The sequence below is a fragment of the Neolamprologus brichardi genome, chromosome 2, assembly GCF_056152115.1.
Source record: "Neolamprologus brichardi isolate AB-2024 chromosome 2, ASM5615211v1, whole genome shotgun sequence".
Classification (NCBI taxonomy): Eukaryota; Metazoa; Chordata; class Actinopteri; order Cichliformes; family Cichlidae; genus Neolamprologus; species Neolamprologus brichardi.
Genome location: NC_142105.1, coordinates 18,373,797 through 18,393,473, shown reverse-complemented (window position 1 = coordinate 18,393,473; position 19,677 = coordinate 18,373,797). Strand labels below are relative to the sequence as shown.

Below are 19,677 nucleotides of genomic sequence, written 5' to 3'. Positions count from 1 at the left end.
CATAGTCAACTTAATATACATCAACATTTTTGCTAATTGTGGTGCTGTGCATTACAGCCAAGCATCTCCACTTTGGTTTTTCCAAAGAAGATTGTTCATTGTGCATTCAATTACCAGCACCTGGCTGCTACTTATCATCTTAAATCCTATGGAAGCAGTATACTTAGCTTTTTGCAGAACTGAAGAGTCCTGTGAAAACTTTAACATGACTGTGCAGGCTCAGGAATTAACTATATATGGTGGTTCGAAACTTGTGAAGGCGTTTTACAATCAACTGTTAATTTTAGCTCTTTAAATAGCAAGTTTAAAACTCACCAACACAGTGATTAAAAGTACCCAGAACTTATATAACAACACAAAAATAAATTGAACATTTGTACATCAGTAGACTTAAAGGTTGGAACTTAAAGGACTAACAAAAGTAGCCATCTTCAGTGTCTTTCTTCACTAAGCTCTTTACAGTTAAAAAGAAAAATAAGCAGCTACGCAGTTCATTCTCTTCATTTATGTTCTTGTCTCCAAAGTCAGGACAAAAACCAGATATAAAGAACTGAAATAATGTGTTTTATTAAAAAGTGCACTCAATCAAGCATCCACCTGGTGAACAATCCCTTTATCTGGAATGTTTAAGACTCTGTCAGGATGTTGGAGAAATATGAATTATAGCCAACGACATAATGAAAATAAATTATAAAAATCATAGATTTTGTCTCCATGCAAAGTTTGTTTCAACAAACAAATCAAGAGAAGTTAAGTTAAAATACCCATGTGAAGAAAAAGTATATCACGTCATGGAAAAACTTACACCTTAGAGTATCATGTATGACTGCTGATATGGGGCTGAACATGACTTTTCTCACACAATATACAGTAATCATGAGCAAAACAGGTTTAACAATACATTTTTCTCATTCTTGGAGTCCAGCATCCTCTTACTGTTCACAGATCAAAGGACATTTTTGCAGGATTTTAACCACCACCAAGATACTTCCCTAACTTTAAAGACTGAGTTACATGAGCATTTGTATTATACAAGAGCAATAAACCCATGAAATTATTCCGATTTTACCCCTGATTATAAATAGATGTACTAAACTAAAAGTAAAGTAATAAAGGTGTGAATAAATACTCTGGTATTAGCTTGTTGGTGTTTCTGTGAAACAGTCTCCTGCCTATAACTGACATCTCATATATATATATATATATATATATTTAATGGAAGGACTCAGAAGAGAATAAAATAGAACAAAAAGGTGAGTAAACATCCAACTTACATTTTAAAAAATGAATGTTCATGTTGTTTAGTTTCTGCTGGTGTGTAAATACGCAAAGTGTTTGCTAGCATTATAGATTTATACTTCTGTGTTGAATCTCTGCAGAGCCTACAACTAAAGCATGATTTAGACTTCCGCGGGAAATCGACGTCCTAACTTCCGTAGTAACCGGAAACTCCTTTTATCCCTATTCTATATACCTTCCATGCCAGTCAAGTCATTGCGTTATGCAGCAACCTGATGTGTAGTTACATATATGGATTGCCGTGTAGGGTTAAAACGGGGTTCCAAATATGGCGTAACTTACAATGTTACGGAGCCTCACAAGGGACATTGGGGGGAGGGGGGGCAGGTGCAAATGAAGATGTACTTTTGCGACATCCCACAAAAGCTTTGCGAAATCCAGAAGAAGTTTTTGATTTACATCCATGCACTTCCAGGCCAGTATGGAGTTCTTGAAAACAACCATAGCGACGGAAGACACACACCCACGGGAGAGATTTATAGAGTTTTATTTTGAGTTTGGGCTAAACTGTGATGTCATTAAATCAGAGCTTTATTTAAGAGAGAGACATCTGAAGAGAGTTCTTACTGTAAGGGAAAACACTCGTGGCAAGGCGTACCCTGACCTGGTGGCCTTGGTTACATTCATTAGCAACCACCTGCAGTGTTCTGGACAGCTTCACGGGCACTAATGGAAGTACAATAAATGCAGGGAAAAGTGTTTCTCAGGATCTTGCAAAACTTTTGTGGAAACTCTGGATTTCTCCAATGTTCCTTGCGGATCTGACGCAGAAGTACAATTCACATGTTTGTCATTGCCAGCATTTGCACTTGTGGCAGGGTGCCTGCGTTACTCTGCAGTTTTGCTGCCAGAACACTAGTTGGACGTTCTTGAGCCAATTAGAGTCGAACAGAAGGCCAAGAATAGTTGTAGCAGGCTGCATTAACACAACACGTAATAGCAGTTCTAGGTAGGTCCACATCAGGCGCAAGTTCATAAAGGGTTTGCTGTTACAACATAACAACAACGTATATTTAACACAGAAGCATAAATACCACTTAAAGCAACACTTCTGTCCGCTCTGTTTTATTTTTTGTGGGGTCATCTGCGCACCCTGATGGCCAGAGAAAATTATTTTTATGGGTAATCTTGAATTCTTCTGTTGCCCTTTAAAGATCTAAAACTAATCCGTTTATCTGCTGTTGTTGTACATAAATTATTTTTTCTGGGGTATATAGCTAGTTCTGAAGTTTTCCCATTTTTTACACAAATATTACACATGCACAACCTTTGGGAAATATGTCTTTTTTTATAGTGTATCATTTGTTTCTTTGGCGATATTGTCCTGTAATCCCAAATGGTACATCGAGCTGGCAGAACCACACATTCTCATTTCATATCTTTTTCTTTTCACAGCCTTTCAGGATCTGGGAGTGTTTCGATAATTTTGGAGATTTTTTCTTTCTTTCTTTTTTTTTTTTTATTGAAGCCCCATACCTGTAGTCAAAGATAATAAAACAAGCTTTAAACTGTAACAGTACTATACAAGTGTGTTTTTGCATTGGCTTGGAAATAAAGAAAAAGAGTTGAAAGACTCTTATATGAAGAAAGAAATCAAACGATAGTCAGTCCCTTTCACTCGAGACAAAAATATATACTGTTATATCAAGAAAGTGGGCATTACAGCAGAATTCAACACACTGAGAAGTGATCCAAAATCAAACGTGATTCTTAGTGATTATGTGTTTACTCTTCATTGGATCTGTATGTACAGCAGCCACGTACTGAAACTGGAAACATACTTTGAAAGAAATATGCACTCTAATTAGAGTCCTCGTACAATATATGTCACCATGAAACCATAAATATAAATATACATACACATTTACAAAAAGCCGGGCTCTTAAAAGTGCTGCAGACAGTGTAGAAAACAGGCGAAGATAGAGGGTCACACTGCAGTCCAGGGCTTCACTCTGCAAAGGTTTGTGTACATAGTTGCTGGAGGTATTTGATTCATTACTTAGACCCCAGACAAGAAGCTATCAAAACTGGTCTCTTAAACAGAGGGGACCATATTTGGTATAACGGGTTCTTTGTTTAAGTAGGTTGCCCAATAGACGAGGTTGAAGATGCCAAAGAGAAGAGGAAACAAAATCCGTGACAACCTGTCAATTTTGCTGACACTGTTGAAGGTCTTCTTGCTTTCTTGGGCCTTGCCATCCGCTTTGGGCTTGTTTGGGTCCGTCGCTCCGCCTTTGGCGATGGTGGGAAGAGTGCTGGAATCCTTGGTCACGTTAGGCGCGTAGTTGGCTACTGCTACAGCGTAGGCGTTATTCTTCTTGACGATGGAGGCTCTCTCTTTCTTCTGTTGAGAGACCAAAAGGATTACCTGGAAAGGCAGCTTTACTTGTCACCATCTGCCCCTGAATTTCAAAATGCATTTACATGAAGAGAGCGGAAAGACCCCGGTAATGGATCGAGCACATTTTGCAAAGTCAGAATGAAGACCACTTTTATTTTATCCAGGGATGTTCAGTTTGCGGCAGACTTATCCATGAACAGGAGGTCTAAATACTGTCTTCCATCACCCATCTTATATCCCACCTCGTGGTGAAAATTAAAACTTTATGAGGAGACAGGAAAATTACATTACAGTTGCAATTTCAAATGAATGATGAAAGATTTCTTTCACTGCATTTTAATGACTTTTCTTCAAACCTAGCCCTCTGATAATCTGCATTCTCCCTTTCAGGTTAAAGGAAATAATGGTTCATTGCTTCATTAAGCAGCTCCAGAAAAAATTCCTTTTGTTGTCTTTTTATGCTACCCGTCATGCTATATAAGATGAGCCTGCACTTATATGAGCCAGCAACTTTAATTACCACTCCTGTGGTAATTAATTGTTATAGCTAAGACAATCAAGTGCTTTTTATCTTTCTCATTGTTTGCATGAAGGTATCATTTCTGTTGAGATTTTGTGCTTTCTCACTGACCAGAACACGTCCTCTCTGTTTTTGTTTTCTCATTACGTTGAAATGATTTTATGCAAGATTTGCTTTCATTTCCTAAAAAAAAATAAATGTCTGGATGTTTATCCAGACATTTATTTTTAAATTTATGTTTATACCTAAATTTTATTTCTTGATTTTCCTTCTACCCCTGATAAAATGTAATGTCGTACAACATGTTTATCAGAGTTTGTACTCTTAGACAGATCGAGACTTTTCTGTGGTAGTTTGAGGGTTAAGCGCTCTGCTGAAGGGCAAGTCACTATGTAGTTAAATGAGACGAGTGGATTAATGGTACTTTATGTCACTGTCACCCTAGGCAGGGGTCAGCACCTCACTGTGGCTGCTGCAAAAAATAAATGAAACTTTATGAAAAAAAACCCCCTAATATTACATCTGGCATCTGTCTGTCCGTCCATGTGTGTGGCTCTTTTTCTCCTGTTTGGTAGGAGGGGCTAAAATGGCTCTTTAGATGTTGAAGATTGCCGACCCCTGCCCTTGGGAAAACAATGGTTGGAGTCAGCGGCACAAGCAAAATTACTGTGGCCGCGTGCTATGATTTTGTGAGCCTCTTGGCTTTGAAATGGCTACTTGAAAGATGGGGACCAGGCCCGCAACCACTCACACTCAGTTCCCATCTTAAAAGACACTTTGGCACATCAAGACAGCAATAAGATGGAGTCAGTCTGCTATTAGTTTGCGACTTTCGGGGTTCAAGTTGGCAGTTACATGCAATCTGTGATAAAAAATGAACATTAACTACTTACATTCATTAGTTACTTGGACTCTTGGACTCTAAAAGTAAGTAGCTGATGTGAATTTCAGTTTAATGTGAATTTCTATATATGTAGATGTAACAGATACAAAGAAAGGCATTGCAGATGAGTTTTGCTAATTGGTGCAGACCAACTCAGATTGATTGCAACATTTTGTCAATCTGTCTGCAATTATAAATTAGACAGCAATTACTTACAAACCTCCACCAATCTGTCTGAGAGTGACTGCAGTCAGTCTGAATCAGATGGTGATTGGCTGGAGACAGATTGCCTCTCACCAGATGACCCACACAATCAAAAATGGTTGCCCAAAGGTCGAAGGTGTTGCACATTCAACCTCTGGGGAATTGTAGTGAGGACTGCCCTAATGTATGGTTTGAAGACAGTGGCACTGACAAAAAGATGGGGGCCAAAATGCAGGTGACAGAGTTGAAGATATTGAAGATCCTGGGAGTGACCAGCATGGACACGATGAGAAATGAGCACAACAGCTCAGGCTGCAAGGAAGAAGTTCATGGAGAGCAAGCAGAGGGTTGGTGTGACAGTGGATGGACAGAGGATGTGAGGGATAGAGTGAGATGGAAGCAGATGATCCGCTGAACCCTGAAGGAAGCAGCCGAAAGAAAAAGAAAACACACAGACCCATCTTCTCATGACTAATAGAGCCTGTACTCGACAGACTGAATTTTAAAGACACACTGCTCAGAATACTAACCAGCTATTTTTGCCTATTCCTATTATTTCTGTGGAGGTAAGCCACATTTGTCACATTACAACATTTACAAATTTAAATCCCTTATCACTTTATGTTCTTAAAACTTTTCTGCCCCCTGTTGATGTAGGGATTGTAATTTGAATGTTCGGTTTTGCTCGACTAAATGCTATAAAGGGTAAAAAACTGATTTTGTGGAATGACTGGGGGCTTCATGTTGGACCAAAGTGTACGTGAAAGGGCTCTCTGTGATTAAAGCGTGTCAAAAGAATTACACATTATCTGACCATTGATGGGATTCACCTTTCCTAGGCTGAGTTTGGCACCTATTAGCACCAGGGGGGATGAACACCTGATTGCACTTATGTTCTTTATCGATATGCTGAGCCAGAGAGTGAGTGATTTTATTATTAGTTCTCAGTAGCTGCAGCATTCTGGCTCCACTCTTGGAAGGTTAAAGAGGCCATTACTGCTGTTTCCCTTTGCTTCCAACAAATGCCTTCAAAGCTCTCTGAGCTCTGAGCACTGCCTCCTTCAGCATACAGTACAATGCTAATGAATTCTCTTTGAAGGCGGAGCCTGTCAGAGGATGCGCTTTCTTCTTCATTACCTTGTCAGTCACCACGCTTTTTCCATCCCAAGCCCAGCCGCGCTTTGTGAAGTAATTGACAGTAGCAAATTCAATCAAAGCGGAGAAGACGAAGGCGTAGCACACGGCGATGAACCAGTCCATGGCAGTGGCGTAGGCAACCTTAGGCAGGGAGTTCCTTGCGCTGATACTCAAAGTTGTCATTGTGAGAACAGTAGTTACACCTGGAAACAGACACAGAAGATAGCCAATAATATGAGCTCTGGCAATGTTTATTAAGGTTTTTTCTACTGTAATACACATTCTGCTACACAATACTTTAATGAAGCAGGGGAACAAAGTGAGGCATATGAAAAGAAAATCATTTTATTTTTTCTTATTTCGTATAACTTTTAATATTTCTTCTGGAGCTCAGGAGATTTGGTATTTTTATTTCTTTCTGTGAGCTAACCAGTGATGAGTCACTAATATTACTTTCACTTGGCTTACAGTCAGGTCAAGCAGTAGCGTAGCCAACTGGATTTAAAAGCAGTAGGGCCTGTAAGAACTGCCCCCACCCCCTTCTCTTTATCCCATTTTCTTTTGCACAGAATTTCCCATCAACTTCCAACAATTCCCTATATTCATCCTTCAAGCTTACAGTGTTAATTTTTGACAAAACTAGGGGACGGTCTTACTGCCATTGCAGCACACGCATAAAATCCAGCATCTACAACAGTCAGCTCAAATTACACTGGTGCTAACAATCATCATGTATGTCATATATGCTTACCAAACACAGTCCTAGCTGGCACTGATTCTCTATTCAGCCAGAAAGACACTTGGGAAAGGATGACTGTCATGATGCATGGGAGGTAAGTCTGGATAACAAAGTAGCCAATCTTCCTCTTCAGATGGAATTCAGCCGTCATCACAGTATATTCACCTGCAGACGAGAATCAGGTTTAATTACATGATGCAAAGAATTCAGCTTCTTGATTCACTCTGATTTCTTGTCATCAAACATATACTCTTACTGGCCACTTTTTAAGTACATCGTTTCAACTCCTCATTCAACTTGGTGCATTTAGGCATCTAGACTTAGTCAAGATGACTTGTTGATCATCAGAATGGGGAAGAAAGGTAAGTTAAGTGACTTTCATCTAACTGGGTTATTATTCATAATGAAAACACTTTTCTTTAATCTATATATCTATCAGTGTAAAAATAGTAAAACCGGAGTGAGGGCCATGATGAATGAGTGTGTCAAGTGTTTTAACCCACACAACTGGAAACAATATCTTCTTACTCCAATTTAGCTATGCAAGTGCAAACCCACGCCTTCCTGTGCCTGTATATTTATGTAATTCACATTGTTAAAATATTATATTTATATCTCAAGCTTTAAGACAACAAAGCAGTATTAAACATAGATTAACTGTCAGCAGTGCACAGTGGATATACAGTAATAATCCATCAACACATGCAAAAGTAGGCAGTAAGAGTTCCCGGCCACCAAGCAAAGCCTAATAGCTGACAAGGCGGTGAAACTGTGCCAGTGCTGCAGTATCAGGCAGTCTTTCCAAACAGAAGATATCTCAAAGAGAAGCCAAGATTAGACATGGGAAGAAAAAGATGTGTTACCAGTGGCAACAGAACAGAGAAACATAGCTCATTTGCCACGAATTTTGAAATGAAGGCCTTGATATACGCTGCCACTTGGCAAGAGGAAAGTCTTTTTCAGCAGTGGGAAGGAGGGGGTAGAAGGGATGTCAATTCCACAGAATAATCCCCAAAGACGTTTTTTTTTTTTGTAATATTCCCTCTCTTTCTTTAATAGCACTGTAGCTGTGCTGCTTGTGTTTCTAGCAGTTACGTGAAGACTTATTCTGTCTTTGACACAGGCATACATGCTAGCACAGGAATTTGGAGGAATCGAGTGCACTGTCAGTACTCTCTATGGAGCACTGTATCTTCTGTAATTTAATTTGCATGCCGGTCCGGTGCTTGTGTTGTGGAATGGGGGAAGGGGATGTACAAGCAAGGATATGGATGCTGATGAGTCTTCTCTGGAAAAGCTTGGGATCACTTCACTTAGAGGGAAGACAATTATAGCATGAAGATAGTAATCCTGTCATGTTGCTCACTGAAGCACAAAACAAGTGTAGGAAACAAGGTTCCCTTCTAAATGGATGAGAACGCCTCAGTCTCTGGGAACGTGCTATACAAAGGAAACTGAAGGAATATGTGTTATTTGGAAATGCTATAGAAATACTATCCGAACAACTGATGCTATACATTCATTATTTTTGTACACATCATAGCTCCTGTCATGTTGGTCAGACTGAATGGTTTTCCAGGCAAAGATAACATTTTGATAACATTTTATAATTCGGCCCATGACTAAGGCTGTAATTCCCCTGTAACTGAAAGGAATTTCAGTATTTTTTTTATTACAAGATGCAATTATAGTTACCTACAATTAGATAAGTACATTAGAATAAAGGGATAGCAAATGATGTTATTACAGGAAATAAAGAAATAATTAAACTGTAGGTGCAGCGTAAATAAAATAAAAAATTCAGTGTAAGAAATGAGTAATGGGAAATATTGTTTGTTTTTCTGCAAAATTACCATGAAATGACACAATGTACAGAAACAGTACATTATTGCCCAAATACTTCTGACTGACATATTTTTACCCAGTGAGCATATCCTGGATATTCTCCCTTTTCTGACTCTAATAATAACCTTAAAATTAGCCTACTGTATTTGTCGGACCATAACGCGCACCAGATTATAAGGCACATTAAGCGAAACAACTTTACTCAACTCATTCTTCTTGCTTCCTCCACTTCCGTAACATTGATTCATTAATGTTGAATTCTCTCGCAGCTGCTCTATTCCCATGTAGTTGCAGTATATTAATGACTAACCTCGTATTGTGGATGAATAATCTCAGTTGTTCTCCTGACTGAAGTTTTGGTCCGTTTACAGCATCCTGCCATGTGATTGTCCCTAACCATCAGGAACCCTCACGCTAACTTTTATCAAGTGGAAAAAAGTTAGCGTTCATCCTCCAGCTTCACTGTGTTTATGTTATGCTAACATAGCTGTGATGCTAGTGATCACGTAGCACATCCAGTGTTGCCAACTTAGCGACTTTGTCGCTATATTTAGCAAGTTTTCAGATGACTAGCGACAAATTTGGCGACTTTTCTGGTGTTATTGGAGACTTATTTATGACGACTTTTTGATGTGAAGCAAGTATCGCTCCTACTACTCACAGGTGGAGGATAGTCCTCCCCCAGCTGCTATCAGGGCAGCAGATGTTCACATCTGTGCGTCCAAACTGCAAATGAATCGCGCATGAGCGAAGCCACTGCTCCAGCACTGACTGTAACGCAGTCAGTTCTTCTTTTACTCTTATGCTGTTTTGTGGATCACAAGGTTTAAAACTACTTATAAGCACACACACACAAAGTAACTCCACCAGAGTACCTATTTCGTCCAAGCCCGGATAAAGGAGCAGGGTTGGAATTGTGACATTGAAAAAAACAAAGACTGCTAAAAGAAATTTAATTTGTAGTTCTAAATAAACTCTAAATGCATTTAGGACGTTTTTTACTCACTTTATGTCTCTTCCACAATGTTATTTCTCTCTCCAACAACCTAGGTTACAATTACATTAGCATGACCAATTATGCAAATTAGGCGATGATGTCATTTAGCGACTTTTAGGACAGCCAATAGCGATTTTCCTTACTGAGGAGTTGGCAACACTGAGCACATCATTAGATACCAGCTAGTCCAACTTCAGTAATGCTACAAACGTCACTGCTGTTTAGTTTTCTGTCTTTCTTTATGTCGGAAGTGATAGCAGAGCTGTACATTTTAATTTGTTTCAGAAATCTCTCAGTCAGAATATGCTATATCATGTTTAACTCCGTTAAATTTAATAAATTCTGTTTTCACGGATACCTAGATGTTAAACTTAATTGTTACACCTGGTAAAGCAGCAGTTTTTACCTCTCAGTGATGTCGCAGTGTTCGTTTGACTTTGGGACCAGAAGCTGACAGAGTTTTGGACCCAGATTACTCAGCGAGGCTCCTGACTAGGTAATATCTCCGACAATCCATCAAGCAGTGTGGCTTCGTAGCTTACCAAAGTCGTACTAAAACATTTTTTGACAGATTTTTAAACGCCGTGTACCACATAAAATCGGTTCGAGGTCAGTAAGCACAACCAGAATTCATACATAAAGCGCACTGGATTATAAGGCACATTGTCGATTTTTGAGAAAATTAAAGGATTTAAAGTGTGCCTTATATTACAAAAGATTCCTATCAGTATGACCTGAATACAGAGACTGAACTCATGAAGTCAACGGAAAATTGATTAAAGGGGTCAGCAACAAGACCATACACTTTCATACAACTTGCAAGCTTTTTACAACAAGAGGAGTCACACAATGATGGGAATTTTTTGCCTTCAGGAGGATCCCTAGCATTATTAGTGTCCCTTTGACTACCTAGCTAAGCTAGATAGCCAGCATTAGCTACTAATATGTCTGCTCTATTTTGTTCTCCAAATATGGTCACTCGCCAAAATAAAATATGCTGAGCCTCAAAACGAACACTTTTTAAAAGCCACAGTTTTACTCTTATTTCTTCTTTATTCGACAGCAGCAGTTACAGATAACACAGGAGGCGTGATGAGGGAGTGGGGTAGTACAGCAAATCAAAACCCAAGCATGCCACATTAAGGTATGAGCTCCTGTACGTGGGATGCATGCTCTAACTAGTGAGTTACAAGGCGTCTCACAATGCTACTGATTTAGTAGTGTTTTTGACAGCTGTATGCCTGCAGCTGGTATCAGCAGAGAAGCCACCATAAACTAAAAGCTGCCCAGCAACAAACCAACAAAATGATGAAGTTAGCAGCTTGCTAATGAATATGGTGGAGTATTTAGCAGCTAAAGAGCCAGAAGTACCCCCCAGGAGACCCTTAAGAGCTAAGAGTATGTGATTTGCTAAATGTACAGAAACAACTCTAAATGAATGCTATTTTTAATCAGTACTGGCTGGATGTGTGGGGGAAGGGGAAAACATTTTAGGCATTTTAACAAACAAGAAAAAACACTTTAGTTAAGCTGTCCTTTAGTAGTACAATACTTTCCACACTGTGTGAAGTAAAGCATCACTACATTCAGCTCTGCTCAGGCTTGGATTTTTATGAATAATGCATTCAACAAAAAGATGTTCCTGAGACAACAAACATATATTTTGAATTGTGAGATTCTTCTAACAGTGTCTTGGTATGTTCACAGGCTTATGCAAGATGTCCGTCCCTGTAAAGCCAGAGAGTGCATTAGTTCGTGCCAAATGACCTAGTTTGCAAGTACGCTACACCACACACTGACACACTAGTAATGAATGATTAATTTAAAGTCAGCCAATCAGATAATGTGGAGTGACTAGCTAAACAAGAGAAACAGCCACTGGCAGGCATTCTGCCTTCCACCAAGGCATCAAACACCATTTAACCTATATAGGAAAATTTAGTCCATGTAAGGGTATTCTTGCATAATAAAACTGCAGAAGGGATTCCCTTGATGGGGGATTTCAGTCACTGGGGAAATACTGTGTACTGGTAATTGATACCTAAAGGGAACATTGGTGGAACACTCAGGGATGCAGTAGCATGCACATATTCATTCTCCGGTGTAACTTCAAACTAAAACCCAACATTGCAGGTATAATTTCAGCCTGTATTTAAATTCACTGCTGACTAATTAAAAAAAGAAAGAAAGAAAGAAAGAAAAACCTAGTCCTTTTCTAGTTCTATTAAAAGCAGAACGATCACACATATTTCAGTAAATATGGTCTTAGACTTTGATACAAGAACACAGGTTTAGATCTTGTGTTTTTCCTTCAATACTTTCACCTACTCTATCCTGAAATACATCGAAGCTCCAGCATGAAAAAGTTCCAAAAATGAAAAAAGTAGAACATCTTGTGAGAAAAGGGGGACTCACTCTCCACGCTCAGGCTCATACAAAAGACATCCAACTCCACAGCAAAGCTTTGTAAACCACCCACTCTTTCCTTAAGAGTACCTTTAAAGTCTGCAGGCGATAACCCTCAGGTCAGTATCCTCCACAGGAGCAAATTTCTCAAACTCTTGCATGATCATCAAATGTAACTCATTCTTTACATTTGTGATAATCCATCCCAGGCATTATTCACATTTCCACTCTGATCTCACCTTCTTCCCTGAGAGGTTCAAAACAGTGCTTTTCCCCCTTTTTAGCTAATTTAGCCCCTGCTAGGGCTGATACATTTTCAAAGGAGGTTTCAGCGTTCTTTAAACTGATTAATCCAAACTGACAATACTTTATCTTTAAATAGCCAGAATCAATCAGTCCATGTACAAACAATACAGAATTAAAAGGTGGTGGTGGTGGGGGGTAGGGGGGGACAACGTCAGTCTTCCAGCAATTACAGCCTACTTTCCCATTCTCACCACTATAATCACCGTGACTTTTATCATCATCTTGCAAAAGCTGCATATCCAGAAAGGTTTCTTCTGTCAGGTTTTCCTCAGAAGTAGTATTACTAAAATTAGATCAGTGCTGTCACTCAGCGACAGCGAGTATATTGGATGCTTTCAGATCTCTTATCCTCTGCAACTTACTTGACCTACACTATAGATGCTGCTCTGCCAAATGCTGTAGAAAGTACATTCAGTAATTCTAATTGGTTGGGTAAACTTACTATTTTAAAGTAGCTTTTAAGGCTAATCAAGACTTTTCTATCATGCCAGTGCCATAAAGGACATGCCTCTATAACTATGCAACATTAAATTTGACGGCAAACTTGTGGTTCCCAATGTTTCTTATAATAACCCAGTATGTTATTTCACTTTTTACATTTACGCCACTGTATTTTTTTTTTTTTTTTTTTTTTGGGGGGGGGGGGGGGGGGGGGGGGCAACGCTGCACTTGTATTTCACTAGATTTATTATAAAGGACTACTTAATAATTGTTTTGTAAATTTACATAATTCAACTAAAAATTGTAGCCACCATTATATAAATAAAATTAGTACCAGATAGGACTAACTTTAAAAGTAAAATTATGTATAATTTATGAAACAGTGAAAAGAAATTGGTTAGTAAGACGAGAAGATGCTATAATAAAGCCAGTCCATCACTTCTTAAGCATCTATTTTTTTTTACTTTTATTATACTTTTCTCACTTTTCTTTAAACGTTGCTTGTTAAGCCCTTTGTGACTTGTGTTTGGAATAGTGCTATATAGGTACTTTTTGATTAGTTTATGCTTATGCGACCATGGCAACATCCATTGTCACCATGACAACATGCACCATAATAAATTGTGCGTCCGCTGAAGTTGGTTCATCTGTCAGGTCTGTTTTGTCATCCTCCAGGCTCCGCTTCACTCATTCTTACCCCTGACATCGTCATTATTTTTATCATTATTGTTGTTATTATTATTACATGACTGCTGCTGTTTATTCTGTGATAAACAGCACTGCGTTAACTTCTCATACCACAGTGCTCCCACTCTGCTACAACAACTAACCAACCACATCCACCCCATCACATCTCACTGCACCGATCAGGCGCCCTATTTATGCTTGTCGATGTTACTGCTGCTCCACTCCACCCAGCCTCCACCTGCTTTGGTTCTGCTCTGTTTGTACGCACCCTGGGGGGTATTTATTTCTAAATTAATAACTCTTGGGGGATTACTTGCAATGGTTCCTGCATGTTATTTATCACTATGCTGTGAATTTCATTCTGCTACACGATATTGCTACAGCAGGCAGCTTTACCAACAGGGGGCCATTTCCCCCAAATAATTCAGATTTCCATTTTCATTTTGCATTATAGTTTATGATAGAATCAAATGTAATGTTAAAAAAATAATATAATAAGAATATAAAAAGAAATATGAGGTACATTTTTCTGGTCTTTATGTGAACACAATCCTCACAAAACCAAGACAAGAACATATCATTCGTCTCACTAACTTACAGTGCATTAAATACCCTTTATGGCTGATTTACTTATCACCAATATCACATCATCTGCCATCGCAAAGTCAGATTTCTGTCGCTTCCAGCGTTTGAAGGAAAACAGCTGCCATCATCCTCTCATCCTTTTAGAAGAAGCCTGGTAGCCTCACACTGCCTCGGTATTTAAATTCAGACTTGCGGCATGTTTAGTTACCCCATCTTACAACCAGCTTTGTGTTTCCTACATCTTGGACAGTGATGGTGTCGCTTTCATCTTCACACACACACAAGTTCGATCTTGTTTCTTGGCATCTGTGTTGGCATATGTAGAAGTGTATTGCTTCTATTTTTAATCCTCATTATCTCTTACTTTTTGTGTTGTATGGATTTGGGTTTTTTTCTGAACTTTGTCAACGATATGCTTGTTAGAACACTTTTTTGAAATAACTTAGCTTGACAACCGATTACCTTGGATAGAGCATATTTCTATTTCTGTGTGTAGCCAGCAAAGCTTTAAGACAACATGTTCGTTGCTGCCACGTTTCCCTGTGCTTTAAAAACCCAGCTCAAACTTTAAGACCTGAATGAAAAACATCTATTTACTCCTTGTATTCTACATATAATCAAAGAAAAATAGAGAGTGTAACAAGAGAACTGTTTTCAGAATTTACAAAAACACACTTCAAGCATGTTACGTGTGTGGATGATGCATAGTTGCGTGTCCGAAAGAAGAAAAAATTGGCCAATATATCAGTTTTTTAAAATCACCAATATCAGTATCAGTCGTGAAATTTGAATATAAGGGCTCTTTGCTCCATTTATGTTTTGATGAGCATTTTGGGGGGTAGTCAGTTGATTCGTACAGAACACACACCTCTCAGACCAACTAAAAAATTTTTTTTTTACAACCTAAAACCATACAGAACGATGTAGTATGAAATACTTCTTGTCCTTGGAAGTTTATATATAAATAGATGTTAAACAGAAGTTTACCATCTATTTAGTGATAAATGGGACCATAACCACAAAATCAGCAACATGCTTCCAAAAATAAGACCTGATATCAGCAATTGAGTTTTTACAAGCACAGCTCTTACCCCTTGCTTGTTTTCAAACCTAACAATGCAAGACATGAGCTGTTATTTTAATGCAGGATCTAAATCCCCTTTTTAGAAAGAATCATTCAGTCAGGTGTGGCGACTTAAAAATTTCATCGGAAATCATCTCAAAGTACAACAACACAACTAAATAGATTAAAAATTAAATAGTCCACTACAGTCTACTTTGATGATGAACTTGAGCCTTCTTCTTCCATTTCCTGTGGAGGAGCCATATGTGGCGTGTTCCATCTCTGCAAATCTCCAGACAGGAGATGGGAGGAAAATCCTGATCCATTCAGTGAAATTAACGTCAGGTTCACTGTTTCTATAACATGTTTTACAGCCTAGTGGATCACAAGTTCTAACTTGTGATTCCTTAAGTGAATGATGGCTTGTTAAGATAAGATCTTGTCATGTATAAGAGTGTCTGCTCCTCTGTGTCGGCCCATAATGGCAGCTGTGCAAAGACAACAAACAGCAAGCATAACATTTCTCCAGAGGTGCCACAAATAGCAGCTCAGTCTGAGATTTCAGTTCAAGTCACCCTCGTAGTAAATATTGATGTTGATGATCAGCCATGTGTTTGCTACTCAGTGCTGATGTTTCAAGGATTTGTGCAACGGATTTGTAAAATATGACAATCTGTTGCTCTAGATCAGGGGTCCCCAATCCCAGTCCATGAGGGCCGGTGTCCCTGCAGGTTTTAGATGTGTCCTTGATCCATCACAGCTGATTTAAATGGATAAATTACCTTCTCAACATGTCTTGGAGTTCTCCAGAAGCCTGGTAATGAACTAATCATGTGATTCAGGTGTGTTGAGATCTAAAACTTGCAAGGATGAGTCGTGATGAGTCAAAAGCCTCCTTATAAAACCTAGTAAGCAAGCTACTCATTTTTATGTAGATTATAGATTTTTTTTTTAGACTTTAATGCATCTCTCCACTCTAGTCAGACACTTCAGTTTCTGTGTGTTTTTATGCTAACATACCAAAGGACATCTGAAAGACAGAAGTTGTTCTTCTCTCCTAGAGCATCTCTGTTATGTCTCTGACGGCTAAAGCAGATGCGTGTTAGTTGTTGCTTCTAGTAGTGCATCAGCATGTCTTATTTTTTACTGGTAAATGCAAAAAATCCACCCAAATAAACGGCCAGTCTTTGTTCTCCAAACAAGTAAAAAGGCTCCGCACTGCAACAGCTCACCTGCCATGCAGCTTTGGGTCTTCAAACCAGGAAAACACACAATAACAAAATATAGACCAGTGCAGTAGAAAATGCCAAACTCCTGTTTTGTCAAATGATTTCCATGCAAAAGCCAGAGCAAAGATGTCTCTGCATTTTCCAAGCCAAATAAAGTGAGTAATATAAAGACAAAACTTAGCAAAGCGTGTCACAGCGGGCTTACGGCTGCCTCCTGCAACATGTAGGAGGTGGACAATCTCAACATCCTCCCAAACAAGCACAAAATCACAGTTCAGTTTGATTTTCACACTAAAACGCACTGGAAGTGAGAAAGATATTCAGGTTGCTGACTCCACAAAGTGGATGCAGTGGAAGGCATACAACAGATTCTTACGGCTTCAGATTATTGCCGTGTTTAGTCACCAAAGGGTGTAATAGAAATACTCACTGGAACCAATCTGGCAAATGTTCATTATTCTCTAGTATTTGAAAATGTCTGTGGATGAAGTCAGCGAGGAGAAGAAAAAAGGATCAAGAGGTGGATTTGATTCCCAACAGGCTTCGACAGACTCTTACCTGTACTCGATTTGATGGTTTCTTGTCCGACCGTTTGCCCAAGCAGGTCGTACTGGTTCAGCCGAGAGCTTTCCCCTTCCACTACAACAGACTCGGAAGCATTGCGAGTCCAAGCATAAGTCACCTCTGAGATTGTGTAGGCATCTAAAAAGAGGAAGAGGGTAGACCCATTGGAGGTAAACTGATACATTTTTCTAAAATCCAAATGAAAAGCCACCTTTTACAGTGTTTAAATGATACTGCTGAGAGAAACAAAGCCCCTCACTGCTTTATGATGTCACTTGTGAAACACCAACAAGATATCAATACATAGTGACATTTGCCCTTTTCAGTCAGCCACAGAATTTACTGAATATGGGATATGAGAATGTGTCTGCTGACCTGAGAATGTCTAATGAAACAGGGGAACATTTTTACTTCAGTACATTCAGTAATTGAAATATTCTGTCAGTCATGCTGCACAGTAACGTGAAATGTGAAATACTGTAGATCACCACATAAAGAAGACAGGACATCAAGGCATTTCAGACATGACCCACTGAGTTAGGATAATTATTGCTTTTAAAGCAACATCTTGAAACAGCTTAAAGCAAAAAATTCCATCCAAATGTGAAGAAGCATTAGCAGAATTAAATACCCAACAAAAATATTTGGATGAGCTTAGCATTGGTTTCCCCATTTTTCCCAGGGACTTTTCCAATTAGTCGTCTATCCGTAGTGTTGTTTGTGCCACTGCCAAAAAACTGAGCCATGCATTCTAGCTTCACTTGTTCCTGAGGCTCCTCTCTCGCCAAAGGACCAGTGAGAAGAAGGAAGGAAAGAAAAAACAAAAAAAGAAACAAAGCAGCATTTTACTTTTGAGTTCCCTCAGGCACTATCATCATCAGAGTTACTCACAGCTGCCAAATTTTAGTGGACAGGAATGAGAGTCCATGGGGAAATCCTCCAGATGCATTGGGCACTCTGCATGCACAGTTAACCTGCATCCAATTCACAGAAAATGGAGGAGACTTTGCAAATGCATGAAAAGTATACAGCAGAGATAGAAAGAAAAATAAACTCACAAGCCTCATGCACTATTCAAGACACTTCCCATCTGTAATGCCTTGAAACAAAAATAATCATCTTAACTGTAATCAGCGGAGCAAAACAAACGAGGTGCTGCAGAGACCAGCAGAGATGGTGACACTGTAGGTTAGCTCTGTGCTAAGAAACCGCATAGCTGTGTGCTGTTTAAGACAATATCCAACCACTGCAAAAATACACAGTGCTTACAAATGTATCAGACCAGCAGCCAATGTAAGGTTCATGCCACAGCTGACGAAATTAACAATACTGGTAATTACAAAAAATCTTTTTTTTTTAAATGTATAACGGTTCATCCACCAGGACAGGCTGTTTAAACAAAATAATGTTTTCAGTGCTGAGCTGTAATTCTTATTGTTATCCATGAATCTTCAACTTGGCTATTTTTCAAAAAAGCAGAAAAAATAGTAAAGCACATTTTTAGTTTTTACTGAGATGCCAAATTATACATGTTTGTGTTTCTAAATAGAAAAATTACTTTTACTGTTTGAATGTCACTTCTCACAGTCCAGTGTGCCGGCACAAATTTAGGTATAAAAACATGAATCTCCTGCAATGAACTCAGTCATTTTTGTTTTTCTGACAAGTGGTCTAAATTTGTTAAGCAATTTATTATAATTAATATTATTACAAAAATTTATGTTTCCATTGACTTTTTTGAAATAGCATTCAAGCATAGCAATGAATGCAAGAAACAGGAGGCATAAAAAATACATTTGAACAAATGGGATTCTGTGTTGCTGCTGTATTCACGCTTGCTTTAGCAAGAAAAGCGTTCCAGCCACGTCATTTCTCTTTTCCTTTCTCTGTATTTTAGGAAAGTTTGTGGACTCTCATGTCTCTTAGGCAAATATGAAGCTGTATCCAGCAGCCTGGCTTTGAGAGTTCCTGGGTTCATGTCTCAAACATGTAGTAATCTGTGTTTTTGTGCGGGGAGAGGAGGCGCTAACATTACCTAGCCATTTAACAATGGCCCAGTTGTTGTTAGTTTCACGGTGACTGGAGTCGAGTTTCTATGGCTATGGTGAAAAATATCAACAATCCACATCTAAGTCTATTTCCATCATCATTTTTTTGACTTACTTTTCCAAATCCAACCTGAGTCAGTCTGAACTGACTCTGGAGAAGGATGGATTGACTGGAAGCAGCTCTGGCTGTTGAGCTTGTCTGGCAGGGTTAAAGACGTGTATTTAAATGCAGTGCTGGGCAGCAGAGAAATGCCTCGTTTAGTCTTTCAGGTTCCAGTGATGATGTGACATTACGTGTAAACATAAGCTAACACATTGCTAGCAAGAGCTTCATGTTTGCCTTATAGATGTAATCAGTGTTTCTAAGTAAACCGCAGTTAGAC

At 38.9% G+C, this 19,677-nt stretch overlaps 1 protein-coding gene across 2 annotated transcripts in view; it reads right to left on the bottom strand.

Annotated features, from left to right (window-relative positions):
* Positions 1 to 551: 551 nt before the first annotated feature.
* gabra2b (gamma-aminobutyric acid type A receptor subunit alpha2b) overlaps positions 552 to 19,677 on the bottom strand; it is a 36,704-nt gene continuing 17,578 nt past the window's right edge. For both annotated transcript variants that reach the window (XM_006781855.2, XM_006781856.2), the window contains exons 6-10: positions 18,138 to 18,220; positions 17,241 to 17,384; positions 7,136 to 7,288; positions 6,385 to 6,587; positions 552 to 3,643 (exon numbers count right to left, since the gene is read on the bottom strand). In XM_006781855.2, the coding sequence (XP_006781918.1) occupies positions 3,335 to 3,643; positions 6,385 to 6,587; positions 7,136 to 7,288; positions 17,241 to 17,384; positions 18,138 to 18,220 (892 nt within the window). In that variant the 3' untranslated portion in view covers positions 552 to 3,334. The remainder of the gene's footprint in view (positions 3,644 to 6,384; positions 6,588 to 7,135; positions 7,289 to 17,240; positions 17,385 to 18,137; positions 18,221 to 19,677) is intronic.